This window comes from Delphinus delphis, chromosome X, assembly GCF_949987515.2.
Source record: "Delphinus delphis chromosome X, mDelDel1.2, whole genome shotgun sequence".
Taxonomy (NCBI): Eukaryota; Metazoa; Chordata; class Mammalia; order Artiodactyla; family Delphinidae; genus Delphinus; species Delphinus delphis.
Window position 1 is genome coordinate 40,248,016 of NC_082704.1, and position 26,058 is coordinate 40,274,073.

The 26,058-nt window shown below is 43.4% G+C and overlaps 3 protein-coding genes across 3 annotated transcripts in view; all 3 read right to left on the reverse strand.

The window, feature by feature from the left end:
• Positions 1-26,058, reverse strand: part of LOC132417944 (selenocysteine-specific elongation factor-like) — a 453,767-nt gene that overhangs the window by 200,432 nt on the left and 227,277 nt on the right. The gene's annotated exons all lie outside the window — the stretch shown is intronic.
• Positions 10,736-13,643, reverse strand: GPRASP2 (G protein-coupled receptor associated sorting protein 2). The gene has a single exon (XM_060002111.2). It carries the CDS (start codon positions 13,641-13,643, stop codon positions 11,073-11,075), a length of 2,571 nt encoding a protein of 856 aa, XP_059858094.1. The 3' UTR covers positions 10,736-11,072.
• The window catches only part of GPRASP1 (G protein-coupled receptor associated sorting protein 1), a 73,483-nt gene continuing 62,143 nt past the window's right edge, over positions 14,719-26,058 (reverse strand). Inside the window, exon 4 of the transcript XR_009517980.1 lies at positions 14,719-14,782. The gene's annotated coding sequence lies outside the window, so the exon portion shown is untranslated. The remainder of the gene's footprint in view (positions 14,783-26,058) is intronic.

Sequence of the window (26,058 nt, forward strand, 5' to 3'; positions counted from 1 at the left end):
TTTTGTGGGCCTGTCTCTAGACTGTGACCTTCACAAGTGTTTCTTTAGCATCTTTCTCCCCTTTACAGGAGAATGGAAGGCTAGAGTGTGCTGGATAGGAGGAATGCCTTTCCCTCAGCTGGGATAAGGCTCTGGGAAAGTCTTTTCCGCTGGAGATTAGGCCTTTGTTATGGAGAAGACTCGGGGGTGTATTTATTTATCTTTTTTTTTTTTTTTTTTTTTTTTTTTTGCTGTACGCGGGCCTCTCACTGTTGTGGCCTCTCCCGTTGCGGAGCACAGGCTCCGGACGCGCAGGCTCAGCGGCCATGGCTCACGGGCTCAGCCGTTCCACGGCATGTGGGATCTTCCCAGACCGGGGCACTAACCCGCGTCCCCTGCATCGGCAGGCGGACTCTCAACCACTGCGCCACCAGGGAAGCCCGGGGGTGTATTTATTGAGTGTACACTTCCCCTCCCACTGCCAGAGCCCTGAGGAGATCTTTCTGGAATATTCACTATGAGAACCTGCTGGAGTTCCTGGAGGTAAAGCCCACAACACTGCTAAGACTGCAGGTCCCTAGGGGTTTCTCACTCTCCTGCTATTCCACCCTCAGTCTCTATCAATTTGTCAAAATTCCCACTTAAGTGTTCTTACCTGTTTATGTCTCTAGCAGTTTCTGCTCTATGTAAAGAGATATAGGCTGTGACTCTCTGGATGTCTTTTCTCCAGAATTTGGGGTGGTCATTTGCCCTGTGACCTCAGTTCTCTGATGGGTCTAAGATAAGTCATTGATTCTCAGTTTGTTCAGCTTTTTTTCTTGTAAGTACAGGAACAATGACTTCCAAGCTCTTTATATGTCAGAACTGAAACTGGAAGTGTGTCCTATGGATTTTAACAGAATAACTAAAGACGAATGAACACAGCTTTCATCCTCTTCTTTTCAGCTTAACTTCAGATCTGGGAATAAAGTTGCCCTTGAAAGCCTAGCTGCTCCATAAATACCTGCTCTTTTCCCTCCCAGGTATAGAAAATTTACGTGACTCCCTGAACCTGGCATCTCAGCCCCCAAATTCTTAACGTGGAGTGCAGATTGGAATTCAGACTTCCTGAATCAAAGTTCCTGGTGGTGAGGTCTGAGCAACTGTGACTTAACCCCAGTAGAAAAGTCATCTCTGTTACCACCACCACCACCATGAAGCGGCAGTGCACTATACTACTAGGTGCTTGCTTAGACTAGAGTTACCAGTTTCTGATCGCTGGAAGCACTTTCTAAAAGGAGGCTGCATGGGATTTTCTCCCCTGGGCTCTAGCGATGCGCACCTCTCTCAGAGACCCGTTTCTCTGACTTTCTCCCCTGGGCTCTACTCTGGGACTTAGCCAGACTTCAGAGCCAGGCAGTCCAAAGTTTAAATAGAGATTTTACCACTAACTATTTGTGTCATTTTGGAAAAGGTACGTAATGTTTTTATAACTCAGTTAAGTCATCCCTCAAAGGGGATTGGTAATAACTACTTCACAGGATTCTTGTACACACTAACTGAGAAACTATCTGATATTCTGAAATATCTGCAAGTGTCAGGTCTTTCTAGTTCCTATTAAAATTGTGATCTAGTCATATTATGGGGTGGGCTGGGGAAAGCAGTAAGAGTAGATGAAGTAAGTCAGAAAGAGGAAACCAAATACCGTATGCTAACACATATATATGGAATCTAAAAAAAAAAAAAGGTCATGAAGAACCTAGGGGCAAGACGGGAATAAAGACGCAGACCTACTAGAGAATGGACCTGAGGATATGGGGAGGGGGAAGTGTAAGCTGGGACGAAGTGAGAGAGTGGCATGGACATATATACACTACAAACATAAAATAGATAGCTAGTGGGAAGCAGCTGCATAGCACAGGGAGATCAGCTCGGTGCCTGGTGACCACCTAGAGGGGTGCGATGGGGAGGGTGGGAGTGAGGGAGACGCAAGAGGGAAGAGATATGGGGACATATGTATATGTATAACTGATTCACTTTGTTATAAAGCAGAAACTAACACACCATTGTAAAGCAATTATTCTCCAATAAAGATGTTAAAAAAAAAAAAGAGTAGATGCGATCTCCACGGTGGCTTTTAGAGGTCATGATTGCTAAGACATCACCGCTGTGCTCTTTCTTACTGCAACCTTGGTGCTTTGTATATTCTGTGTTGCTTAACATAACCCTTTACTAAAAGAACATCACTTTTACATAAGTATGCTCCCTCCTCCTTGTGGTGATGTGCCACAGGGAGGCTGATCCAAATTCCAGAGGTGAGTCTGCTTGGTCTAAGGATAATGCATCCCCTTGGTACTCTGGTTCAGGAATGGCTGGTGATGTAACTCTGCTCAATGAGACATGAAGAAGAGAAGATTGCAGAAGGATTTCTGAGGAAAGTGTCCTCACTCATAAGACAAAGCCATCAGTAAAGGTATCTCCTTTTCTTCCTTGGAAAGTTGCTTGACTCCTTGCAGCCATCAAGTTTCCAGCCTTAGGATGGAAGTTGATATTATGAATGGCAGAAGAAAGAGATGGATAAAAGCTGAGTCCTTAGCTGAATCAAACAATCACCAAGACTTCTCTGCCTCAGTACTTCTGATCTGTGGATAATAAATTTCCTTATAAAGTTAGTTTTAGTTGAATTCCTTGTTATATGGAACAATCCTAAATGTTATGTATGCTCAGGCACAAAACAATGCTTCAGTGAGTAATAGTTCCTGACTTTTGTCTGTCAGTAAGCCCTACCTCTTAAAACCAGTGGCAGAACTCATGTTTCCACATGAAAGGAAAACTGTAGATTCTGAACATCTTGCCTAATGATTGCTAGAGGTCTGACAACTGTGATTGGCTTCTGTTTTAGATTGAAAAGGAAGGCTTCAGGCAGAAAACCTAAACCTTACTTATCTAGGGGGTTCAGAGGTACATTAAATACGTGAGCTTATAGATAAGCCTAGTTTCAATTCAGAGAGTCATTGTGTGGAAGTGCACCCATGTGAAATATCCATAGTGTAAAGATATCAAAGGTTATCTGCTTTCTATCCTGAGGACTGTACTGAGGTAGAGAAAGATAAATTCATAGTGTCAACAGCCAGAAAGTTTTGGTTAACTTTCCCCAGGTGCACTGTACTAAGCAACACAGGTATAGAAGGAGGTGGATATTTGGGATTTATCAAGAGCTGAGATTTTGCCAGGACAGTGGAGCCAGGCGCTAGAGGATGAGGTAGGTGAGTAGTAAAAATGATGGCCCATTAAGTTGGGAAGGAAGGAAAATCCGGAGTATGCTGATTCACAGGTAGAAGGGGACAAGGGGCAGGGAGTCTAGCAACACTCAGGTTCAAGTTTCTTTATGATGAATAAAGTACTTTGCTACAAGCTGTAAGGAGGAGAAAATCTGATGATGAAGGTAGTCATGGTGATGATGGCAGCTTTTAGTGATAATTAGCACTAGAGGGATATATTGGGCTGGCAAAAAAGTTTGAACGAACTTTTTGGCCAACCCAATAGATGTAGTGTAGTGGCAACACATGCCAGCTCCAGATTCAAACTACAAAGGTTTGAATCTCAGCTCCTCCGCTAATCAAATCAAGCTCTGCTAACTGAGCTTGCCAAGTTACGAGTCTGTGCCTCAGCTTCCTCATGTGTAGAACAGAGACAATAACAGCATCTACTCTATACAGTTGTTTTGAGGATTAAATAAGTTAATATATTTAGAACCCTTAGAAGAGTATCTGGCACTTATAAAGCACTCATTAAATCTTGATATTAACAATAAGTACAGTCACCCTTCCATATCCCGGGTTCCGCATCCACAGATTCAACCAACTAGGGATCAAAAATATTTGAATCAAAGAACTCCAGAAAGTTCCAGAAATCAAAACTTTAATTTGACACACACTGGCAACTATTTATGTAGCACTGGCATTGTATTTACAACATTCACGCAGAATTTACATTGTATTAGGTATTGTAAGTAATCTAGAGATGACTTGAAGTATATGGGGAGGGGACTTCCCTGGTGGTCCAGTGGTTAAGGGTCTGCCTTCCAATGCAGGGGATGCAGGTTTGATCCCTGGTCGGGGAACTAAGATCCCACATGTTACCAGGCAACTAAGCCCAAGCATCACAACCAGAGACAAGCCCATGTGCCGCAACCAAGAGCCTGTGTGCTGCAAGGAAGACCCAGTGCAGCCAAAAAAAATAAAATAAAGATGTTTAAAAATAATAATAATAAAATAAAGTATATGGGGAGATGCGCACAGGTTATGTGCAAATAATATGCCATTTTATATAAGGGACTTGAGCATCTGTGGATTTTTGTAGCTCTGGATGGTCCTGGAACCAATCCCCCCTGGATACAGAAGGACGACTGTACTATGAAAAGTAGTAAAAGGCTCAGGCATTGAGGTCAGACTGACTGGGGTCTGATTCACACTTTCAGAGTCCAAGTTTCTTCCTCTATGCTACCTGGCCCTCAACACTAGTTCTGTCTTATTCATAAAAAACGCTCCAGTGCATGATACAAAGAAACAAATGCTAAAATAGTGGTGAATAAAATACTGTGTACGTACATAGGATGGAGGCATTACTTTCTACCAAGGGGCAAAGAGTAAAGGTGAGAGTATCAGAAAGACTTCAAACAGGCCCTAGCATTTGAGCTGAGCCTAAAAGGATGACTGTGTTTCCTACAGGCAGAGAAAGGGCATGAGGGCATTGAAGATTGAGGGAAAAGCCTGGGGAAATGCACAAAAGTAGTAAAGCACAGAGTATAGTTGGGTTGGAAAATAGCAGATAGTCCCATGTGGCTTGAGTGCAGGCAAAGTGGAGCAGGGCATGGACTGGGTGAGGCACGAGTGAGTGCCTCCTTAAATTGTATCTTTATCTCATTCTGGTCCTGGCCCTGACTTGGAAGAATGTGTTAGAAATGGAGATGGAAAGGTAGAATTGTATGGGAAAGTACAGGGACTTGAAACCCTCCATTGGGGACCTGGTAGTATTTTATAGACGAGATCCCACTGAAGGCTGCTTTTTTGAAATTGGGGGCAGAGTAGAGGGTCAGCTGTGCTGTAAGATACCCTTCTTTCATTCATGATTGGACAGATGACAAATTCACTCTAATTTTATCCCCAGGCAGCAACATTGTAGGTCAAATGACATCTGAACAGGCCCTGATATTTATTACATGAGATAGCCCATAATATTTATCCCGAAAGGGGGCAGAAACAAAAGGGCTATATGAGTGTTGAGGTATTTACTTCAACTACACTCCCAGGAAAAAACTGAGGGATGATCTTGGCCCTTACAAGTGCTACTCAAGGAGTGATCAGAACAGAGATAATCATCTTCATGCATGGACACCCCCCCCACACTTACCCAGTGCTTTGGCTGAGACTGAAAAAACCCACAGGCGTGAGTTAGTTAAGCATCTGCCCTGGGATGCATGTGGGACTTAGAGGTATCTCTCCAGACTGCAGTGTGAAGTTCCCCAAATATAAATGCAGTACCCCCAACAGGAAATACAGGCTGAGGGAACTCTGATAAGGAAAAAATATAGAGAGAACTTTAAAAATCATCTAAATTGTAGACGCATGCCACAAAAACATATGCTGCTTTTTTCACCCATAATACACTGGTAGGCTCTGCCTCCTTTATTTTAACTTGCTTATGCATGATGCATAGGATCAAAGGTCAGTTTACAGATATTAATCTAGGGGTGGCTGCTAAAAATAAGGATGTGTGACACTATTATTCTGACATCAGTTCTTTGACACCAACTACCTGGAGTTAGCATCAGACTCCACAGGTTTAAGGGTGCAGTCCCCAATAATACTGCCCCCACTTGAGATCAGGTGTCAGTTGCAAGACTTGGGGGACCACCCATACTTCTGACTGACCAGTTATAAATTCAGGGGTTCCCACGACCCCCTCAGTTTTGATAAAAGTGCTGTAAGTTTGATAAAAGCAAGTTTGCTATAAGTTTGATAAAAGCACTAAAAGTGCTATATGTAGAATTATAGTTTTATTAGAAAGGATAGGGCTTCCCTGGTGGCGCAGTGGTTGAGAGTCCACCTGCCGATGCAGGGGATACGGGTTCGTGCCCCGGTCCGGGAAGATCCCACATGCCGCGGAGCGGCTGGGCCCGTGAGCCATGGCCGCTGAGCCTGCGCGTCCGGAGCCTGTGCTCCGCAACGGGAGAGGCCACAACAGTGAGAGGCCCGTGTATGGCAAAAAAAAAAAAAAAAGAAAGGATATACATAGGACAAGGTCTTGAAGGGTCTGAGATATACAGATTCCATGTCCTCTTCACATGGATTCAGGGCAACATCACCCTCCCTGGATATCAGTGTGCTCACCAACCAGGAAGTTTTCACTGGGGTTTCATTACATAGGCAGGACTGTTCATGTGATCGAACCCCAAATCCAGCCCTCCTTCCTTCCCTGGAGTTCCTGCTGGCCTAAAGCTCCAACTCTAATCACGTGGTTGGTCCTTCTAGTGACCAGATCACATCCTCACAACCAGAAGCTAACTAGGGACCCACCACAGTCCGTTCATTAGCATAACAAAGATACTCCCAGGGCTCAAGAAATTCCAAGGTTTTTTCAGGCCCTGTGCCAGGAACCAAGGACAAAGGTTAGATATATTTTTTCTTATACCACATGATGTTTGAGGTGTTTGTCAAACTCTAAAACAGCACAGACAAGACAACAAAGCTTGAGGGGAAAGGCCACAACCTAAACATTGGTCCTGATACTTATATTACCAGAATTCTGGAGAGTGGAGGGAGGAGGATAATACAAAGGAGGCAGGGGGTAAGAGAGGAGGAGGTAGTCCTAAGGCCTCAATCTCTAATTTTGCCCACATGCCCACAGGAAGGGGCTTTCCTGGGGGCGCAGTGGTTGAGAGTCCGCCTGCCGATGCAGGGGACACAGGTTTGTGCCCTGGTCCAGGAAGATCCCACATGCCTCGGAGCGGCTAGGCCCATGAGCCATGGCCGCTGAGCCTGCGCGTCCAGAGCCTGTGCTCCACAACGGGAGAGGCCACAACAGTGAGAGGCCCGCGTACCGCAAAAAAAAAAAAAAAAGAAAAAAAACAAACAAACATATATATATATAAACAGGAGGGCCTGAAGTAGTATTACTGCATAGTTTCAACTCTATAGTGAGTATAAAAATAAGGATATGAGTGGGCTTAGGAAAATTCATTACTTCCTAGTGGCACTTTCTTAAACTGCCTTGGTATCCAGTGGATGCCAGGGTAGGGAGAGAGAGGTGGGTAGGGAGAGTGGGGATAATTCAGTTAGAAAGAGGACAAGGACTTACCAAAGGCTGCTACCTAGGATAAGACCAAAGGAACAAGCCCTAAGAAGTGGACAGAGAGCAAAACACAAGGAAGAGAGCGAAGTGTCTGCAGAGCGGACACATGAGACCATCCATAAAACAGTTTCCATAGATGTTTCCCAGAAAAACCCTATTCTGAGGCCCAGCACAGTAGCAGGAGGGAGCCTAGATGGAGTATCAGCTTTTGAGTTCCTAGATGGGAGGGAGCTGCTGCCTGGAGCTCAGGTCCAGGTATCATCTTGGGAGTTGAGAAGCTTGGCAGTATCCCAAAGAGAAATCCTATGTGAAGGGCCCAAAGCATCCAGATTCCCTCCTCCTGAGTCTGTTAGCTCCCATTCCCCAGAGCTGCCCAGATTGGGGTTCATTCCTCTCTTGCATCTCCAGGCAGCTGGAGCCTTGGATCTCCCCCCGCCCCAATTATGAGCTTGTCTCACAATCTGGAAAAGACAAACAGTAGAGAATGAGTGCCAGCTAGGTGGGAGGAAGGGAGTGTAGCTCACAGTTCGTATCCTCACACCTGCGTTTCCTGATCCAGGGCCACCGGTGTTCACAAATTGTCACTTCACCATTTCCTCTCTCTGGGCTCCCCTGAAGCCAACTGCTTCCACGTGTCCACCTCTCCCACCCACACAGAGAAACAGAGTCACGCAGCGCTGAGCGGGGAGATGAGGGTGGGGTAGGGGCTTGCAGAAGGCAGGAGGGAGCGCGAGGCTCCGAGACACTTCCTCTACCCAGACCTAGTCTCCACCACCACCTCCCACGGATGCCAATATCCGGCGTCGAGCCCACCTCCTCTAGCAGCGGCCGATGCTTCCCTCCACGTATGCCTCCCGCAGGATGACTTCCTGCCTCTTCAGCTCCTGGACAAAAACAGACCCTGGCTAAGACGCTCGCGATTGGCTGAGGGATTGCGTCCTCAGCCAACAAAGGCCATAATTCTGGGCGCCTGAGGGATTAGCTTTCAGGCTAGTGCAGTATGGAGAGACACCCGCCCACGCATCCACCATCACGTCCGACCACTCCTCTCACTGCCGTCTGTCAAGCGTCAGGTGCAAGTCTTTCCCATCCCTTTTCAGTGCGACACACCTCCACGCCGGTCTAAGTGAGAGTGCGGTCACGTGACCCACAGTTAGCCCCACGTGACCGCGCAGTCGGCAAGTCCGCCGCAGCCCCGCAGCACGCAGGGCATAGTCTTGTGCCTCTGGGGTTGAGCTGCTTGCTAGAACAATCTGAAGCTCCTGATGGGGTGAAGATAGAGAGCTGAAAGGAAGGCTGGATTCGGAGCCAAAGCTTCCAGCCCTAAGCCTGGGCCTTGCTCTGTAGGAGCACAGGGCTGGTGAGGAACACCTCATGAGGAGTTTGGAGACCAACTGACTTTCAGTATTCTGTGCAAAACTCGGGTGACGTATTAAAACACACACAGGATCTGTCTTGAAAAATACTGATAGCCAAAACAAACATTCAATCTCCAATTTCCACCACCAGGACGATCTCTGTTAGCACTTGTGGTTTGTGAATGGAAGCAAAACTGCCACTTTGCCCTACTTCCATAAACCTTGCAGCCTAGAATCGGGTGGTGGTGGGGAAAGCAGGTTGCACTGTCAGAAAAATTATACAAAAATTGGGAAAAGACAACATAGGTTACTGGATACTTGTTCAGTGCAGTGCTGGGCTTCACTTTCTGTTGGTAGAGCAAGTTTTCAACCCTAAGAGACTTATGTTAACTTGTAGGTATTTTGTCCAATAGCTATGGAAATGATTTATGTCCAGTGGAACAGATAACATAAATGGTTTCAATTTATCGCCCTTAAGATATCAATCAGTTTTGTACTTGATCCAGCAATGTTATACTAACATTTATTAATTTTCTATGTGTGTATGAAATTTAATATACATGTTTTGTTTATATTATTGTGTATATTGTATATACACATCTCCTTCAACCATTCTCATAATCTTAGCAGTTGTTGTGTTGAAAAAAAACTTCCATGTGTTCATTTCTAATTTACAAATCATAATTTTACCTTTTCAAAAATTAACATCCTCAGACAAAACAGAAATAACATTTCACCATGTCTAAAAATAATAAAACATATGATATTTCCCATAAGCCTGTATTCCCTCTCCAAACCAACTCTATCCCTGACTTCCGCAATTCTTGTCTTAAGGAATGGTATGATGTTTTTACTTATTACTGTGGAAAACACACATAACACAAAGCTTACCATTTTAACCATTTTAAAGTGTACAATTCAGTGGCATTAAGTACATGCACAATGCTGTGCAATCATTACCACTATCTACTTCTGGAACTTTGCTGTCACTCCAAAAGGAAACGTGATGATCTTTCAAATGCAACAGTCATGTAAAAAGGTTGCCATCTTTGTACAAGAGACTAGTATAAACTTAGCAACCTTGGTAATTTTACTTTTCTTTAAAACATTTCATAAGCTAATCTTTCTGAAGTCTCATTCCTTTTCAACTTTTCTAAATGAGTTTATCTCTAAAAAATTCTTTTTAACATATATTCATTTACATAACTGTATCCTTTCCAACATGTCCACCTACAACTTGAGGCACTAGATGTAAGCATATTAAAAGAAAAAATCCTTGTCTAATTAATTTTTGTATCTCCCCAATGTCTGTCACTGAAAACTTATTTAGCATAGTGTATTTTCTTCCAGATTATGGAATATATGAAGTTTCTTAGAAAGTCATATTGAAATTGCACAGAAATTGTGTCTATTTACACAGTTTTTAAAATGGGATCTAATTTTCCACAGATGATGTCACAGTCTTCTCTATTACACCAGATATAAAAGCATGTGTCATTTCATGCCAATAAATAGAACATTTTTAATAGCTGCATGGTATTTCCTTAATACTTTCCTTGGATTAGGATCACAAAGAAAAGCTTATTCCTGACTCCATTTAATTGGTGTGCTGTTGTACTCTTTCACTCTTCAGGTGGCACTGAGCAACACCTGTACTTTGTGTTGCAAAATGTGCAGATCTGGCCCAACTTAGTTCTCCAAAGTGGCCTCATTCCAACTGCATCCCTCATTAAACTTGTCTCACCTATTCCAGGCAGACAGGTTATATCCATACTACTGGAACAGATTTTCCAATTACACACTTTTCTTTACACCGCCACTGCTCACTTCCAAGAATGACCTAATGGGTTGTCTTATCCTACTTTTCAGTGACCAAATTTAAGTGCGTGCCTCTTCTCTGAAGCATTCCTCAAGTACCACAACCCACTGTAATCTCTTCCTTCTTAAGATCCAGGAATGGGATTTTCCAATGAAGGTATGTATGTCATACTACTCATTGTCTATGTTTGTAACTGTGCACATTGTATCTACACCTCGATTTTGAACTGAAGAAGGGTCACTTCTGCCACTTTTCACACAGAACTTTATTGAAAACACAGACTTGAATAGAGAACCATATGTTTAAACAATGAATAGCAGGGTAGGTTACACAGGCGGCTCAGTTCATTGGAAGCTCAATACTGAAAAATACAGCAATGGACAGCAAGACAAATATCAACAAATTTTTTTCAGCACTAATAGTCATTTGGCATCCACAAAATGATCCAGCTCAAACCAAGAATTGGACAAAGTTAACATCAGCATTAAAATATAAGTTACAAAATAAAACCAGACTGAAAACCAAAGCACTACTCAGGGTTCTTTGGGAACATAAGGCTGATCAGAGGCAGGTGGTTAATCATATTAGCTTTGCTGTCCCACCTCAGGATCATTCTGATTGTCTATTTGGACTTGCAGTTCCTCAGCTAACTTCTCAAATTCATGGAATGCAGAAATAAGCGGCTCAAGACTGAAATCATCATCAATTAAGGACATTGTTCCATTTTTTATAATACTACTGATATTCTGAAACATTTTAATAACAATTTGAATGTTATCATTTGTCTCTTCTATGTTAAAGAGACCCACAAATATCGATAGAGCCTTGGCACTGAATAGTTTTTTTGCCACCATAGGATTTTCAGACAAATTCAATAACATTTTCAGAACGTGAAATTTTGTTCTTGCATTGCCTGTGGTTAATAAGGAGAGAAACCCAGACATATAATTGGCAACGAGTGTGTGATAGTCTGTAGTTGTAGTGAGGTGTCTAAGCATCCTTAATCCAAGCAGCTGCTCAGGGGAACCCACGCTATGAGCAAGGGTTTCCTCACACACTTGACATATGAATGTCTCAATCATGTTTAGATTTGGGTAAGGTGGAGCCATATGAATCATATTTTCCAAAAAACTTGTCCTAACTCGGGAGGAGGGATAATTGAGCAAAGTTTCAATAAGTGAGACAACTCCTGAATCGCGAATGAAATCACGGGTAAACTGAGAAGCAGTCCTCATACCCATGGCAATCTTAGATATTTCATGAATGAAAGGATCTCGAATTTTGTCCATTAATAGAAGGAGTTCTTCAAACTCTTCAGGACCAATTTTAAGCTCACACTGTATGCAGCTGCAGGACCAACTCTCTGGCTCTGCACTCTCCCTGGTCCTAAGATGTTCTCGAATTTCCCTGACTGACCGGTAGGACGGATCATACTGAAATGGGAACTCAGGGTCAGGCTGATCAGGCTGAAGCAAAGATTCCTGCTCTTCCCCTTCTGGGGTAACTTCCACATTCTTGGGCTTTCCCTCAAACATTTCAGAGTATACGGATGCTGCTTCCTCAGGAATTCTAAAGGGGCTTGGGGATGGGAAGCCAATCCCATGACAAGGACCAGGTTTGAATTCAACAGTGACCTCTTCCCAGGTTTGGGGCCTGGATGATACATTAACTCCCTCCTCAGCTGTATCTCTGAACCTGGGGCTAGCCTTGTACACAGGATGGGGATTTAAGTCAAAGCAGGCCTCATCCCTGTCCCAGAACCAGGACCCAAATATGGCCTCTTCTTCAGACTCTGGCCTGGTCTCTTCTCTGGCCACAGCACCCAAACTGGACTTTTCCTCCGCCCAGAACAAGGATCCACCAATGGCCCCCTCCTCGGTCCCTGGCTCAGATTCACAAATGGCTGAAGCCCCAGCCTCCATACTGACCTCTTTCTCTGCCCAGAACCAGGACCCAATAATGACTTCCTCCTCAAACCTGGGCTCTTGTTTGACCCTGTCACTGTTATTAACATCTTTCTGGGCCCTGGGCTTCAAGACAGTGTTAGACTCTTCCTTGTCTCTGGGTCTGAATCTACTATTGGCTTCTTCTCCAGGTAAAAACCAAGACTCTTTATAGTACTCGTCTTCAGACTCAGATTCAAAAAAGTCCTCTCTCTTTGTCCTGAGCTTGGACCTCATATTTGCCTCATCCCTGACTCTGGGCCTGAACAAATTATTGGTATTTTCTCCAGCCCACAAGCAGAATGGGTTGCCAGACTCTTCCTCAGACCCAGACCAGGAATCAATATAGGGTTCTTGCTTGGATCTGGGCCTGGATCTGGGATTAGGCTGATGTTTGGCCCTGTGCCTGGACCTGGTATTGGCCTCTTCCCTAGGCCATGATCTGATACTGGCCTCTTCTCCAGCCCAGAAAGAGGACATTGTAGAGGTCTCATCTGCTGACCAGAATCCAGACTCATTAGAGGCCTCCTCTCTGGCCCTGGACCTGGGATAGCACCAAGACCCCATATTAGTTTCCTCCCCCGATCCAAACCAGGGTTGGATTCCTGTCTGAACCTGGGAGCCAGGAAAGGTCTCAGTGTCTACATTGACCAGTTCCCTATCCACAGATAGGGCCATAGGTTTAGCAGCTGACCCAGACTCAGTATTGACCAGTGGCCAGGTTACTGCATTGGTCTGAGACACGCCCTCTGATTGCGACATTGCCTCAGCCCCGAACTCAGTCTGGGCCCAAGCCTGGGCTTCATCCTTGGGCCTTGCCCCAGGGATTGCCTTGGCTTCAGTCTTAGGACGTGCCCCACCTACTGCCTTGGCTTCAGTTTTGAGTCTTGCCCCTGCCATTGCCTGGGATTCAGTTTTGGGCCTTGCCCCGGCCACTGTCTGCGACTCAGCTTTGGGTCTTGCCCCAGCCATTGTCTGGGACTCTGTTTTAGGCCTTGCCCCAACCATTGCCTTGGACTCGGTTTTGGGCCTTGCCCCAGCCATAGCCTTGGACTCAGTTTTGGGCCTTGCCCCAGGTGTGGCCTGGGTCCTAACCTTTGGTCTGACCACCATTGGGACTTCATTCTCTCTCTCAGCCCCACCTCCAACCTCTTCTCCAGGCTTCTTTTCAGGCTTGGCCTGGACACCAGGCTCAATCTCAGCCCCAGTCATAATACAAGTTACAGAGGAGTCCTGATTAAATACCACTATCCCAGTCTCAGCCTCTACCACAGATCTGTCACAGTTTTCTATCTTCACACTCTAATCTTTCGATGATTCAGGTGATACAGTTGGAAACAAAAGTTAGAGTCAATCACCAGTCCAGCAGTCAATCAGCCTCCTTTCCAATCCCAGTCTCAGCCAATATTACAGACAGAGTGCAGAAGAAGCACAACCAAACTGGGAGAGGATGGATGGTTCCCGGGTGGGTGCACACCTGTTGAGGGTGGTGGTTAGCAGCAATTCCACCACCACCAGAGATGCCACTGAAGATCAATCTAGGAATCGAGAACGACGTGCGGCTTTGAGTCTCTTCCAACTGTGTCACTCCATGCAAAGACCCACACACAGAGACTGGACCTTGAATGCTTCGTGGGAGAGTTAGGCTATCAGAAAGTCTCTCTGTTATCCTCATTTCACCCCACACCCTTTACCCCCAGAGCTGTCACACTGCTTTGCTTGCTACAACACAGGTGAGAAAATGGTGGGAAAGTATCTTGGCAATGGGAGAGGCTGAGGAGCCCTCAGACCAGACCCTCATCACCCTTGGACCTGTGCTGGTCTCCTCTACCCCACCCAAAAGTTGTACCCATTCTCATACCTGCACTGTTGTGGTGAAATTTTCCTCTCCTTGCTTTGTTCCAGTGGTGTTAAGCCTTAAGCAAACAGCAGGCCATCCTATGGATAAGTAAACAAACAGGAGAAATTAAGTCTGAGTGCTTGGTTGACAGGCAGACACCCTGATCCCTGATGCAAATATCTCTTTCTGTTTAAGTGTCTAATTTGTCTGATGTTTCCTGTCGCTTGATTCCTGCTCTCAGGTCTTCTCCGCCCATTCACAGCCCAATCCACACCTACCCCAATAGTCCTAATACTCCTGCAGGAAATGAGAAACGGGTTCTGCAGCAGTGTGCAAATCAGAAAGAGAGTAAGACATGTGAATCAAAGACACCCAACTGGATCAAAAACACCTGTCAATCTTCCTCTGTAGCTGCCCCTTGCATTGCCCCACTTTGCACAAACCTCCAGAGATTTAAGGCAGTCTTTTCCTTCTTTCCTTCTTTGCAGAAGTAACCAGCCTTAAAGCAGACCTATGGACCAAAGATAAAAAGGTTAAGACAATCAGAAGACCATGGTAGCAACTAAGCACCTGATGGACAGACCAATATCAAGGATAGGACTCCATATACTGTCTTTCAATATTCAGAGTCCTCTTAGTAGAATATTCTCATTTTATCTTGGCCCTCTATTTCAGCATTCCAGATAACAAACATCTTCTCTTGACGTCATATTTTTCGCATTGCTCCCTTCTCCAATTCTGAGGATTCACCACTAGGTGCACCACATCCTTTGCCTTGCGCATTATAAATTGGGGGAAGGGCGCCCGCATATTCTAGAAAACAGGTTGTGCAGTGGTACTTGTATTTATAATTTGTCCCACCCTCACCTCCCAGTCCATCTTTTCCACCCCCAATTTTGGATGGAGGTGAGGGAGGAAGGCCAGGAAATGTGGAGAAACCGGGTGGACAGGAGAATTTTAAGAGGCATTCCTGGATGCCTGACCTGCTCTGGTCGCAGTCACCCCATCCCAATTCGGGTGTCCAGTCACTGGCTGCTGCCCACCCTCACCCCCCATCCCCACACAACTTCAGAAATATAGGCCGTTTTCCCGTCCCTAGTTTTTCTCAAGCCTCTCCTGTACAGATGCACCCTGTGGCCTGAAATCGCCAGACCTACCGCGCACACAGGACATTCTGGCATCAAAGAGGCGCCTGTGGGAAGGGACAGCACCCGGCACGCGGGGTCCCACAGACCCCTTTCCAGAATCAGGGCCCGGCCGGGCGGCCCCCCGCGCCCTCCCGCTTGTCAGCCGGCTCCGACCGCCACCCCCGGCGGCCTCCCCAACGCCCCCAACCCGGCTCCCCTCCGCCATTTCGCCCGCAGCAGCCTCCCCCACAGCCCTCTCCTGGCACAGGCACCGTCGACGGCGGGGCGCGGGCGCCCAGAAAGCCCGCCGGGGAGCGGCCGCGCCGTTCGCCTCCCCAGGATCCGAGGGAAACCCTGTGGCCAAGACTTCGCGCCCCAGGACCGGTCCCCGCCGGTCGCCGCCCCCTCAGCGCCAGGGGTCCCCCAACGATGCGCACCTCTCTCAGGGACCCGCTACGACCCGGTTGCCTCCCCCTCGTCAGGCTGTCAGGGTCCGCGGGGCAGGGTGTGAGCCGCTCGTCGCCCCCAAGACACCCCCACTTGCCTTCGCAGGCGCAGGGTCCCGATGGTCGGCCTCCCCCTCCTGTCGCAGCTCCTCACTCGGATTCCCACCGCTCGCCGTGCGGGCAGAATGGCAAAGAGGCGTCCAGCCCCCCGCGCGACTGCGCCAAACCCGGCAGGGGCTACGAAGGCTGCGGCACCAACCGCTCGCGGCGAGGGTGTCGGGAAGGGGGCGGAGGGATACTGCACGAATGGGCTCGACGCCCCCTCCCAGACCCACCGTAGTTCCAACCCAGAAAGGGGCGGGGCCTGGAGGAGTCCCGGCCTCAGGGGCGGGGCCACGCCGGCCCTCCACCGCCCCCCGTCGGGCGACCACCTTTCCCATCCCGCACACTTCTGGCACCGCAGCGTGTGGGGCCAGTGGGCGGTGGGCAGTGGGGGCCGGGGTCGGGAGGGTAGGGAGGGGCCGCGCTGGAGGGAGCAGCGGATGGATACAGATCGTCCCGGGGTGTGTGTGTGTGTGTGTGTGTTGTGTGTGTGTGTGTGTCTGTGTGTGTACCGGCCTGATCGGAGTCCGCCCCCCTACCCTCCCCCATCGCGCGTGCCATCCTCCCTGGGCGCCAGCGGCAGAGGAGCTGTGAGGACGGCCCTGCCTGGGTCTGCTTTCCACCTTCTGGCGCCGCGGGCGGGAGGAAGGTGGGAGGCGGCGCCCGTGGAGGCCGAGCCACTGCCCCTCTTCTAAGGGAAGGCAGCCCTAGATAGACCTCTGGCCTGAGGAAACAAACCACCTGTCTGCGCCAGTGTCGTCATCCTGTCTGCCACACTGCCATTTTCTCAGTCGCAGTGGTAGCACGGTAGCACACTTTGCCATTTCGCCGCCCCCGCAGTTGCCCAGGAAAGAGGGCCTTTCCCTCTCAGGACACGCACCGGCTCAGACAGTCCTCCCTGTCTCTCATCCCATAGCCAGGTGTCAGGCACCAGGTAGGGCCGGTCCTGGCTTCTCTCCCCGGGTTCTGTCAGGTCTTCTCCTGCAGTTGCCTCCAAGCGCTCATCATCTTTGGCAGGGTGGGAATGTGGCAGGGATTAGAACCAACTGGGATCTCACACACTTGCCATACACACCAGTCTACTTTCCCCAGCCATTCTTTGGAGGACGACCCACCAGGCACCCACTTCCCTAAGACAGAAACCTGCTGGCCCTTGAATCCTCTGATTCCTGCACTCCTATATCCTTCCTGTAGTCTCCAGCCCCTCCTTTCTGTGCTCCATGGGGCAAACAGCAACCCTGGTTAAGCACACCTGTGGTTGAGCACAAACCTGCTGGCACTGTTGCCCGTTTTAAAACCCACCTAAATGGCACCCTCGCTGTTGTAAGCTGAATAAAGGTCCCCCAAAGATGTTCACGTCCTGTTTTCCTGAACCTGTAAATATGTGATGTTACATGGCAAAGGAGAATTAAGGTTGCAGATGGAATTAAGATTGCTAATCAGCTGAATGTAAAGTAAGATTACACTTCTGTATCTTGGCCAATGCCATGGCAAGGCTACTTTAAATGTGGAAGAGGTAGGCAGAAGAGTCAGTGTCACAGTGAAGTTGCATGAGAAAGACGCCACAAGTGGACGGGATATCACTAGTTTTGAAGATGGAAGGAAGCTAGAGGCCAAGGACTGCAGGCAGACCCAGAAGTTGGAAAAGGCAAGGAGACAGATTCTTCCTAGAACCCCTTGGAAGAATGAAGTCCTCCTATCACCTTTATTTCAGACCAGAGAGACCCTTTTCCTATTTCCAACCTTCAGGACTGTAAGATAATATTTTATTGTTTTTGTTTTTTTAAGCCAGCAAGATTGTGGTAATTTGTTACAGCAGCAGTGGGAACCGAATTCACTCACCATTCTGATAAAGTCCATTCCCCTTCACTTTCTTGAATTGGGCTTCAGCCCCTGGGAGGATCAATCTGGGCGCTCATCTCTCACCACTATAACCACCCTCTTAAGCGCCTTCTCTCTTTTCTAAAGAAGAGAGATTTTGCAATCATCTTTGAGGTTTGTCTTGGAGAGAGTCCCTATTTACTGAATATCATGGATGCTTACCAGGATGAAAAGGGAACCTTATTCTTACCATGAATTTTCATATCAGCTTTTACTTGTTATTAGATATTTATTATAACTGTACAATATTTAGGTGATAGAGAAAAAACCTAGAGATGATTCTATACTATATCTAGAGACAACAGATGTCAGTTTTCAGAGGAAAGTCTTTCACTGTGCTCTTTCAATGGCCTTAGCTGAATTGTGGATTTTCTTTGTTCCAAAGTATACTCTCTTGGGTGAATGCCAGGGTGGAAGAAGGGAGTCTGAGCTCTTCTGGGATCTGTGCGTGTGCATGAATCTCTTTGCCTCTCTGAACTGTTCTTTCCGCATCTGAAAGTGTCTGGTGCCTTTTTTTCCTCTGGTGCCTTTTATTTGTTCAACAAATATATATGAATATGTACTTTGTCATAGGCACAAACAAAAAAGAAAGAAATCTCTGTTCTCGTGGAGGTGACATTTATTTGTAATTTCATTCTTATTAATTTCTTGTCTAAAAATTTACAGATTTATCCAAAGTCATACCAGCAAGCTTATCTGACAATTCTGGATATTGTGAAATCTTGATTCCAAGATACTTTCTGACAGAAGAGTGAATCTACCACTAGCTGACAGATTATACTGTGAGATTTTGAAATACCTGTTGGACAATTTATTGTTAATTCATTTAGAGAACAAACACTACGACTCATTAACATTTATTGAACTGAGAAAAGTCCTATTTTAAGCTCTTTATGTGTATTAGCTCACAAAACTATTGGACATTATGGACTACTATCAAAATAATCTGTTACCTTCATGTAACAGGGAAGGAAACCAGCTCGGATGAGTTGTTTCATCTTTAAAGTCAGAGGGAAAAATAAAAGAGTAAAATATTAAAAGGATGCTGACCTATGTCTGTCTGACTGGTAGGCACTATTTACTTCATCCTAAAATGGATTCCAGTCTAATAGATTCTGATGGCCAAGGTTCCACTCCCCTGTGTCTCCAACAGACCTGTGTAACCCTGACTTACCCCTGAAATCTAAATCTCAGAACCAAATAACCCCCAAGCATTAAGCCCAGGATACAGATGCAGCTGTGTTATATCATACCTACAGCTCTGCCCCTCACCCCACCCCACCTCCTACATACTTATGCACGTGAACTTTCACACTAGCATATTCCTTGCCTATGCAACACACATGATCTACTCCTCTTCCCTCTTAATCACCATGGACACAGACCTGTTTTTGTCTATTAAGCTTAACTTGGCTATATTCTGTTGTTTTAATTTGCAATTCCATAATGACATAGAATGTTGAGCATCTTTTCATATACTTATTTGCCATCTGTATATCTTTTTTGGTCAATTATCTGTTCAGATCATTGACCTTTTTTTAAAACGAGATTGACTGTTTTCTTATTGTTAAGTTTTAAGGGTTCTTTGTATATTTTGGATACCAGTCTTCTATCAGATGTTTTGCAAAGTTTTCTTCTCAATCTCCACTTGTCTTTTCATTCTATTAATAGAGTATTTTGCAGAGAAGGTTTATTTTTAATGAAGTCCAACTTACCAATATTTTCTTTCTTGGATCACACTTTTGATGTTGTATCTACAAAGTCCTTGCCAAACACAAAATTACCTAGATCTTTTACTATGTTGTCTTCTAGGAGTTTTATAGTTTTGCCTTTTACATGTAAGTCTATAATTCATTTTAAGTTAGTATTACTGAAAGATGTAATGTACGAGTCTAGATTTTCTTTGCATGTAGACGACCAGTCGTTCTAGCATCATCTGTTGAAATGATTATCCTCTCTCCATTGAATTACCTTTGCTCTTCTATCAACAACTGGTTGAATATATTTGTGTGGTTCTCTTTCTGGTCTCTCTCTTTTGTTGCATTGATCTATTTGTCTTTTCTTTTGCCAGTACCACACTGTCTGGATTACTGTGGCTTTATGGAAAATATTGAATTTGGGTAATGTCAGTCCTCTGATGTTCTTCTCCTTCAATGTTTGCTATTCTTGGTCTTTTGCCTTTCAAGATAAACTTTATAATCTGTTTGCTGATATCCATAAGATAACTTGCAGGGATTTTGATTGGGATTGCATGGAGCCTATAAGTTGGGAAGAACTGACATCTTGACAATATTGAGTTTTCCTATACTTGCACATGAAAAAGCTCCACATTTATTTAGATCTTTGATTTCTTTCATCAGTGTTTTGTAGTTTTCCTCATATAAGCATTGTACATAATTTGTTAGATTTTGCCTAAATATTTCATTTTTGGTGCTAATATAAATGGTATTATTTTTAATGTCAAATTCCATTTTTTCAATGCTGGTATATAAGAAAATTTGAATTTTGTATATTAAGCTCGTATCTGGCAACAGTGCTATAATTGCTTATTAGTTCCAGGGTTTTTTTTGTTGATTCTTTGAGATTCCTACAGATATGATCATGTCATCTTTGAACAAGTAGTTTTAATTCTTCCTTCCCCATCTGTACATTTTTATTTATTTTTCTTCTCTTATTGCAACAGCTAGGACATCCTGTGTGATATTAAACAGGAATGATGAGTGGGAACATCCTCTCCTTGTTCCTAATCTTAGCAGAAAAGCATCTAGTTGCTCAGCCTTGTGATGTTAGCTGTAGGTTTTTTTTGTAGATGTTCTTCATTAAGTTTAAGGAGTTTCCTCTATTCCTAGTTTTCTCACTTTTTATCATGAATGGGTGTTCAATTTTTCCAAATGCTTTTTCTGCTCTAAATGATCATAGTTTTCTTTGTTAGCCTTTGATGAGATGGATTACATTAATTGATTTTCAAAATTTGAACCAGCATTGTATACTTGGAATAAATTCCACTAGGTTGTGGTGTCTAATTCTTTTTATACATTGTTGGGTTTTACTGGCTAACATTTTGTGAGGATTTTTATACCTATGTGCATGAAAGAAACTGGCCTGCAATTTTTCCTTTTTGTAATGTATGTGCTTGGTTTGGGTACTAGGTTAATGCTGTTCTCATAGAATTTGGGGGGGGGATTTATTCCCTCAACTTCTATTTTCTTTAAGTGATTGTGTAAAGTTGGTATAATTTCTTCATTAAATGTTTGATATAATTCACCAGTGAACCTGAGTCTGGTGTTTCCTCTTTCGTAAGGTTAATCATTGATTCAATTTCTTTAATAGTTATAGGTATATGCAGAGTACCTATTTATCCTTGTGTCAATTTTGGTAGATGTGTCTTTCAAGAAATTGTAATTCTTCTAGGTTGTCAATGTTTTGGGACAAAGTTGTTCATAATATTCCATTATTATCCTTTTAAGGTCCATGGGAACATTTCTGGTGTTAGCAATTTGTGTCTTTTCTCCCTTTTCTTAGTTAACTTGGCTAGAGGCATATACATTTTATTAATCTTTCAAAGAACCAACTTTTGGTTTTATTGAATTCCTCTACTGATTTCCTGTTTTTAATAGCACTGATTTCTGCTCTAATTTTTAAAATCTCTTTCCTTCTGGTTACTTTGGATTTAATTTGCTCTTCTTTCTCTAGTGGCTAAGGTGGAAAATTCAGTTATTAATTTTAGATTGTTTTTCCTTTCTAATACATTCATTCAATGCTATAAATTTCCCTCTAAACATCCCACAACTTTGATAAATTTTCACAATTTTTTTTTAGAATATTTAAAAATTTCTCTTGAGAGTTCTTTGACCCACGTACTATTTAGAAGTGTGTTGGTTAATCTCCAAGTGTTTTAGGGTTTCCAGTTATTCTTCTGTAATTAATGTTTAGTTTAATTTCATTGTGATCTGAGAGCATGGTTTGAATGATGTCTATTCTTTAAAAAATTTTAAGGTATGTTTTATATCCCAGGATGTGGTCTATCTTGCTGAATGTTCCATGTGAGCTTGAGAAGAATCTGTATTCTGCTGCTTTGGATGAACAAAACAGAATACACAAAAATTTATAAATATTAACTAGGTACTGTTGATTGATGGTGCTGTTCAATTCAAGTTTGTTTTTACTGATTTTTCTACCTTCTGAGTCTGTCAATTACTGATAGTGTGGTGTTGAAGTCTCCCACTATAATAGTGGATTTGTCTTTTTTCCTTCAATTCTGTCCGTTTTTGCCCTATGTATTTCTGTACTTTTTTGTCAGGTGCATACACATTAAGGATTGTTATGTCTTCTTTGAGAACTGGGCCACTTATCAGTATGTAATTCCCCCTTTCTCCTGGTAATGTTCCATGCTCTGCATCCTGTTTTATCTGAAATTAATAGAGCTACTCTGGCTTTCACTTGTTTAATGTAAATTCATTTAATGGTATTTCTTTCTCCATCCCTTTATTTTTAATCTATTGGTGTCTTTATATTTCAAGTAGGTTTCTTTTAGACTACATGTAGCTGGATCTTATTTATTTAATCCACCCTGACAGTCTATCTTTTTTGATTGGTGTTAAACCATTGACATCTATGATCATTGATACAGCTGGATAAATACCTACCATATTTGTCACTGTTTTCCATACGTTGCCCTTTTTCTGTTTTTGTCTTATCTTTTTCTGCCTTCTCTGTTTTAAATTGTACATTTTATATGATATCATTTCTCTCTTCTCTTAGCATATAAATGATACTTCTAATTTTACTTTTCTAGTGGTTGCCCTAGAGTTTGCAATATTCAAGGCCACTTTCAAATAACACCATACTGTTTCACAGGTAGTGCAAGTACTTTACAACAGAGTATTTCTAATTCCTCCCTCTTATCCCTTATAACATTACGTGTCATTCATTTCACTTATCTATAAGCTGTAATCACCACATACACTGTTGATATGCTTATTTTGAACAAACTGTAATCTGTTAAATCAACTATGAATAAAAAGACTTCATTTCACCTTCATTTATTCCTTCTCTAACACTCTTCCTTTTTTCAATAGATATGAATTTTTGATCTATATACATTTCCTTCTCTCTGAAGAATTTTGTTTAACATCCCCTGCAGGACAAGTCTACTGGGGACAAATTCTCTCAATTTTTGTTTGACTGAGAATGTCTTTATTTCTCCTTCACTTTCAAAGAATAACTTTACCTGAATACAGAATTCTAGATTGGTATTTTTTTTCCTTCAACACTTTAAACATTTCTCTCCACTCTCTTCTTGCTTCTATGGTCTCTGAAGAGAAATCTGATATAATTCTTGCTCCTGCTCCTCTATAGGTAATGTGGTAGGTTTCTCTGGTTTTTTTCAACATTTTCTCTTTGACTTTGATATTCTCCCATCTGAATATAATAGCCTAGGTATAGATATTCTGGGTTTTATCCTGCTTCATGTTCTCTGAGCTTCCTAGATCTATGGTTTGAAGTGTGTCATTAATTTTGGAAACTTCTCAGCCATCATTACTCAAATATTTCATCTGTTTCTCTCTTTTCTGTCTTTGTGGTATTTCTATTACATGTATGTTACACCTTTTGTAACTGTCCCACAATTTGTGGATATTTTGTTCAGTCTTTTTCACTCTTCTATCGCTTTGTATTCTCTTTTGGAAGCTTCTACTGACATTTCTTCAAGCTCATTGACTTATTCTCAGCCATGTTCAGTCTATTGAGGAGCCCATCAAAAACATTCTTCATTTCTTTTACACTGTTTTTGATTTCTAGCATTTACTTTTTGATTCTTTCTTAGGGTTTATAGCTCTGTGTTTATACTACCATCTGTTTTTGCATGTTGTCCACTTTTTCCATTAGAGCATTTAGCATATTAACCATGGTTGTTTTAAATTCCTGGTCTAATTCCAAAATTTCTGCCATATCTGGATCTGTTTCTGATGCTTGCTCTGTCTCTTGATACTGGTGTGCTGGGGTTTTTTCTTTGTTCATTTGTTTTGTTTTTGTGAGATTTTTTGGCTTTTAGTATGCCTTGTAATTTTTTGTTAAAAGGTAGACAGTATGGGTTAAAGAAACTGAGGTAAATAGGCTGTTAGCATGAGGTTTTATGTTTATCTGGCTAGGAGTTAGGCTGTGTATACTGTTTGCTATAGCTCTATGTGTCAGAGGTTAAATATTCTGTTGTCCTTGTTTTAGTTTCTCCTGTTGTCTTTGGGTTTCCCTAGAGACTTTTTAAAACAGAAATGTGACCTTGCCGAGGCTGGGGAGGCATCTTGGTACTGTATGTGATACAAATGATGCCCTTACAAGGATATCACATCTAGCTTTTATCTTAATATTTAGAAAGGAATGTGCAAACATCACAGAACCATGTTTCCCAAATATTATTCCATTGAACATGAGGCCATCAGGATGATAAGTGACATTCCATTTTTTAACGTGGTCTAATGAAACTGGGAAATGTTATAGAAGACCCTGAAATATTTTGATTAAAATGATGTGAAAGGCCTGTGAATAGAGTTTAAAAAAGAAGAGATTTTTTAGGAGTAAAATAAAGCTGAGGGGAGATGTAAGTAGTTGGAGGGTTATTATAAGCTAGATATATCACAGCTGCCTTATCTGCATAAAGTCTTAAGTTGACATACTGCAGCAAGAGAGAGATGGGTCAGAAATGGACTGCATAGTGAGGTTGTGAGAGAAAAATATTAACTTATTATTGTAAGAGAGCATATCATCTTCAACTCTGGACACATGATAGGAAAGGCAAAAAACCATTTAAGGATGATTTATGTGTCTTGCTGCCTGAAGCTGCCAGGAAGGTAACTCTGAATTTCTTTCTCACTCCAGAATTCCATGACCCTAGTCCTGTAGATCCTAGGATGCGGGGTAGAGACGTTTTCTTAAAGAAGGTCTGAGATGTACACTTCCTTCAGCTTTAATCTGCTCTTATTAGACATGAGCCTTATTGATGTGGTTGGAAGGTGTGGGGGGAATGGGAAACATTCTATGGTTCTATTATTTGGTCTCAGTGTTTCAGTGAGCCTTTGTCCCTGGTTTGTGACATTCACAAGTGCTTCTCAGTTTTTTTCTTTTTTAGGTGAGACAGGAGGTCTATAGGGGGCTAGTGTTGTGTATTTTCCTCTAGTCTGTGAACTCACAAGTGTTTCTTACCATTTTTTTCCCCTCAAGGCAAGATAAGAAATGCTAGATGGGGCTGGAATTGAAAAAAAAAGCCTTTCCCCTAGTGGGATAAGGCTCTAGTAGTTTTTTCCCATTCAGAGCAGGCAGTTGTCATGGAGAATGCTCTGAGTGTATTTCAAAATGTTTGCTCTTCCCATCCTCCTGCTGTATCCATGAGGGAATACTTCTTGGCTCTTCATCATGAGAACTGAGTGGTTTTCCTGGAGGTCAAATCCACAAAAGCTCCTGTAAGACTGTGACACACAGAATTTCTCACTCCCTTGATGGTCCACACTCAGCCTCCAGCAATTTATCAAAATTACCATTTAAGTGTTCCTACCAGTTTTGGTTCCAGTGGATTCTACTCCAGGTAAGCAGATCTCAACTATGACTCTGAATTTGTCTGTTTCTCCAGATTTTGTAGTGGTGGTTTGGTCTATGATCTTAGTTATCTGATGGGTCCAAGAAAAGCCAGGTATTTTCAGTGTTTTCAGATTTTTCTTGTTGTGACTTTGGGAGTCACGACTTCCAGGTTCTTTATATATTGCAACTGAAACCAAAATTTTGGATGGAAGACTTAACTTATGCTGTTTGAAGATGTGTTGACAGCTATTTCCCCTCAAGTCTCTGTATACCCTTTAACTCATTCCTCTTCCTTATTCAAGTACTTACTCAAATTGACCACTGAATAAGTGTTATTTGCGCCACCATAAAGGAAGTGACAGAAGGTGATAGTAATTTTTTATTTTACAACTAAGAGTTATTTAACAGAAATTATTTGAACCAGGAATTCTACTTCTAGGAGTATGCCCTAAAGAAATAGTTAAGGATGTGCAAGCCAGTTTAGCTACCAGTGTATCAGTCCTCTGCTATCCCTTCAACTATGGGATGATTGTAGAGAAGAAAAATATCACAGAGGGAGTGCACTGAAGGCATAGATGGAAACAGAAAAACTGAGATAAGTGGTCTAGACAGCAGCAAACACAAACACCTACACGATCCACAGATCTGTTTTTCAAGATCTG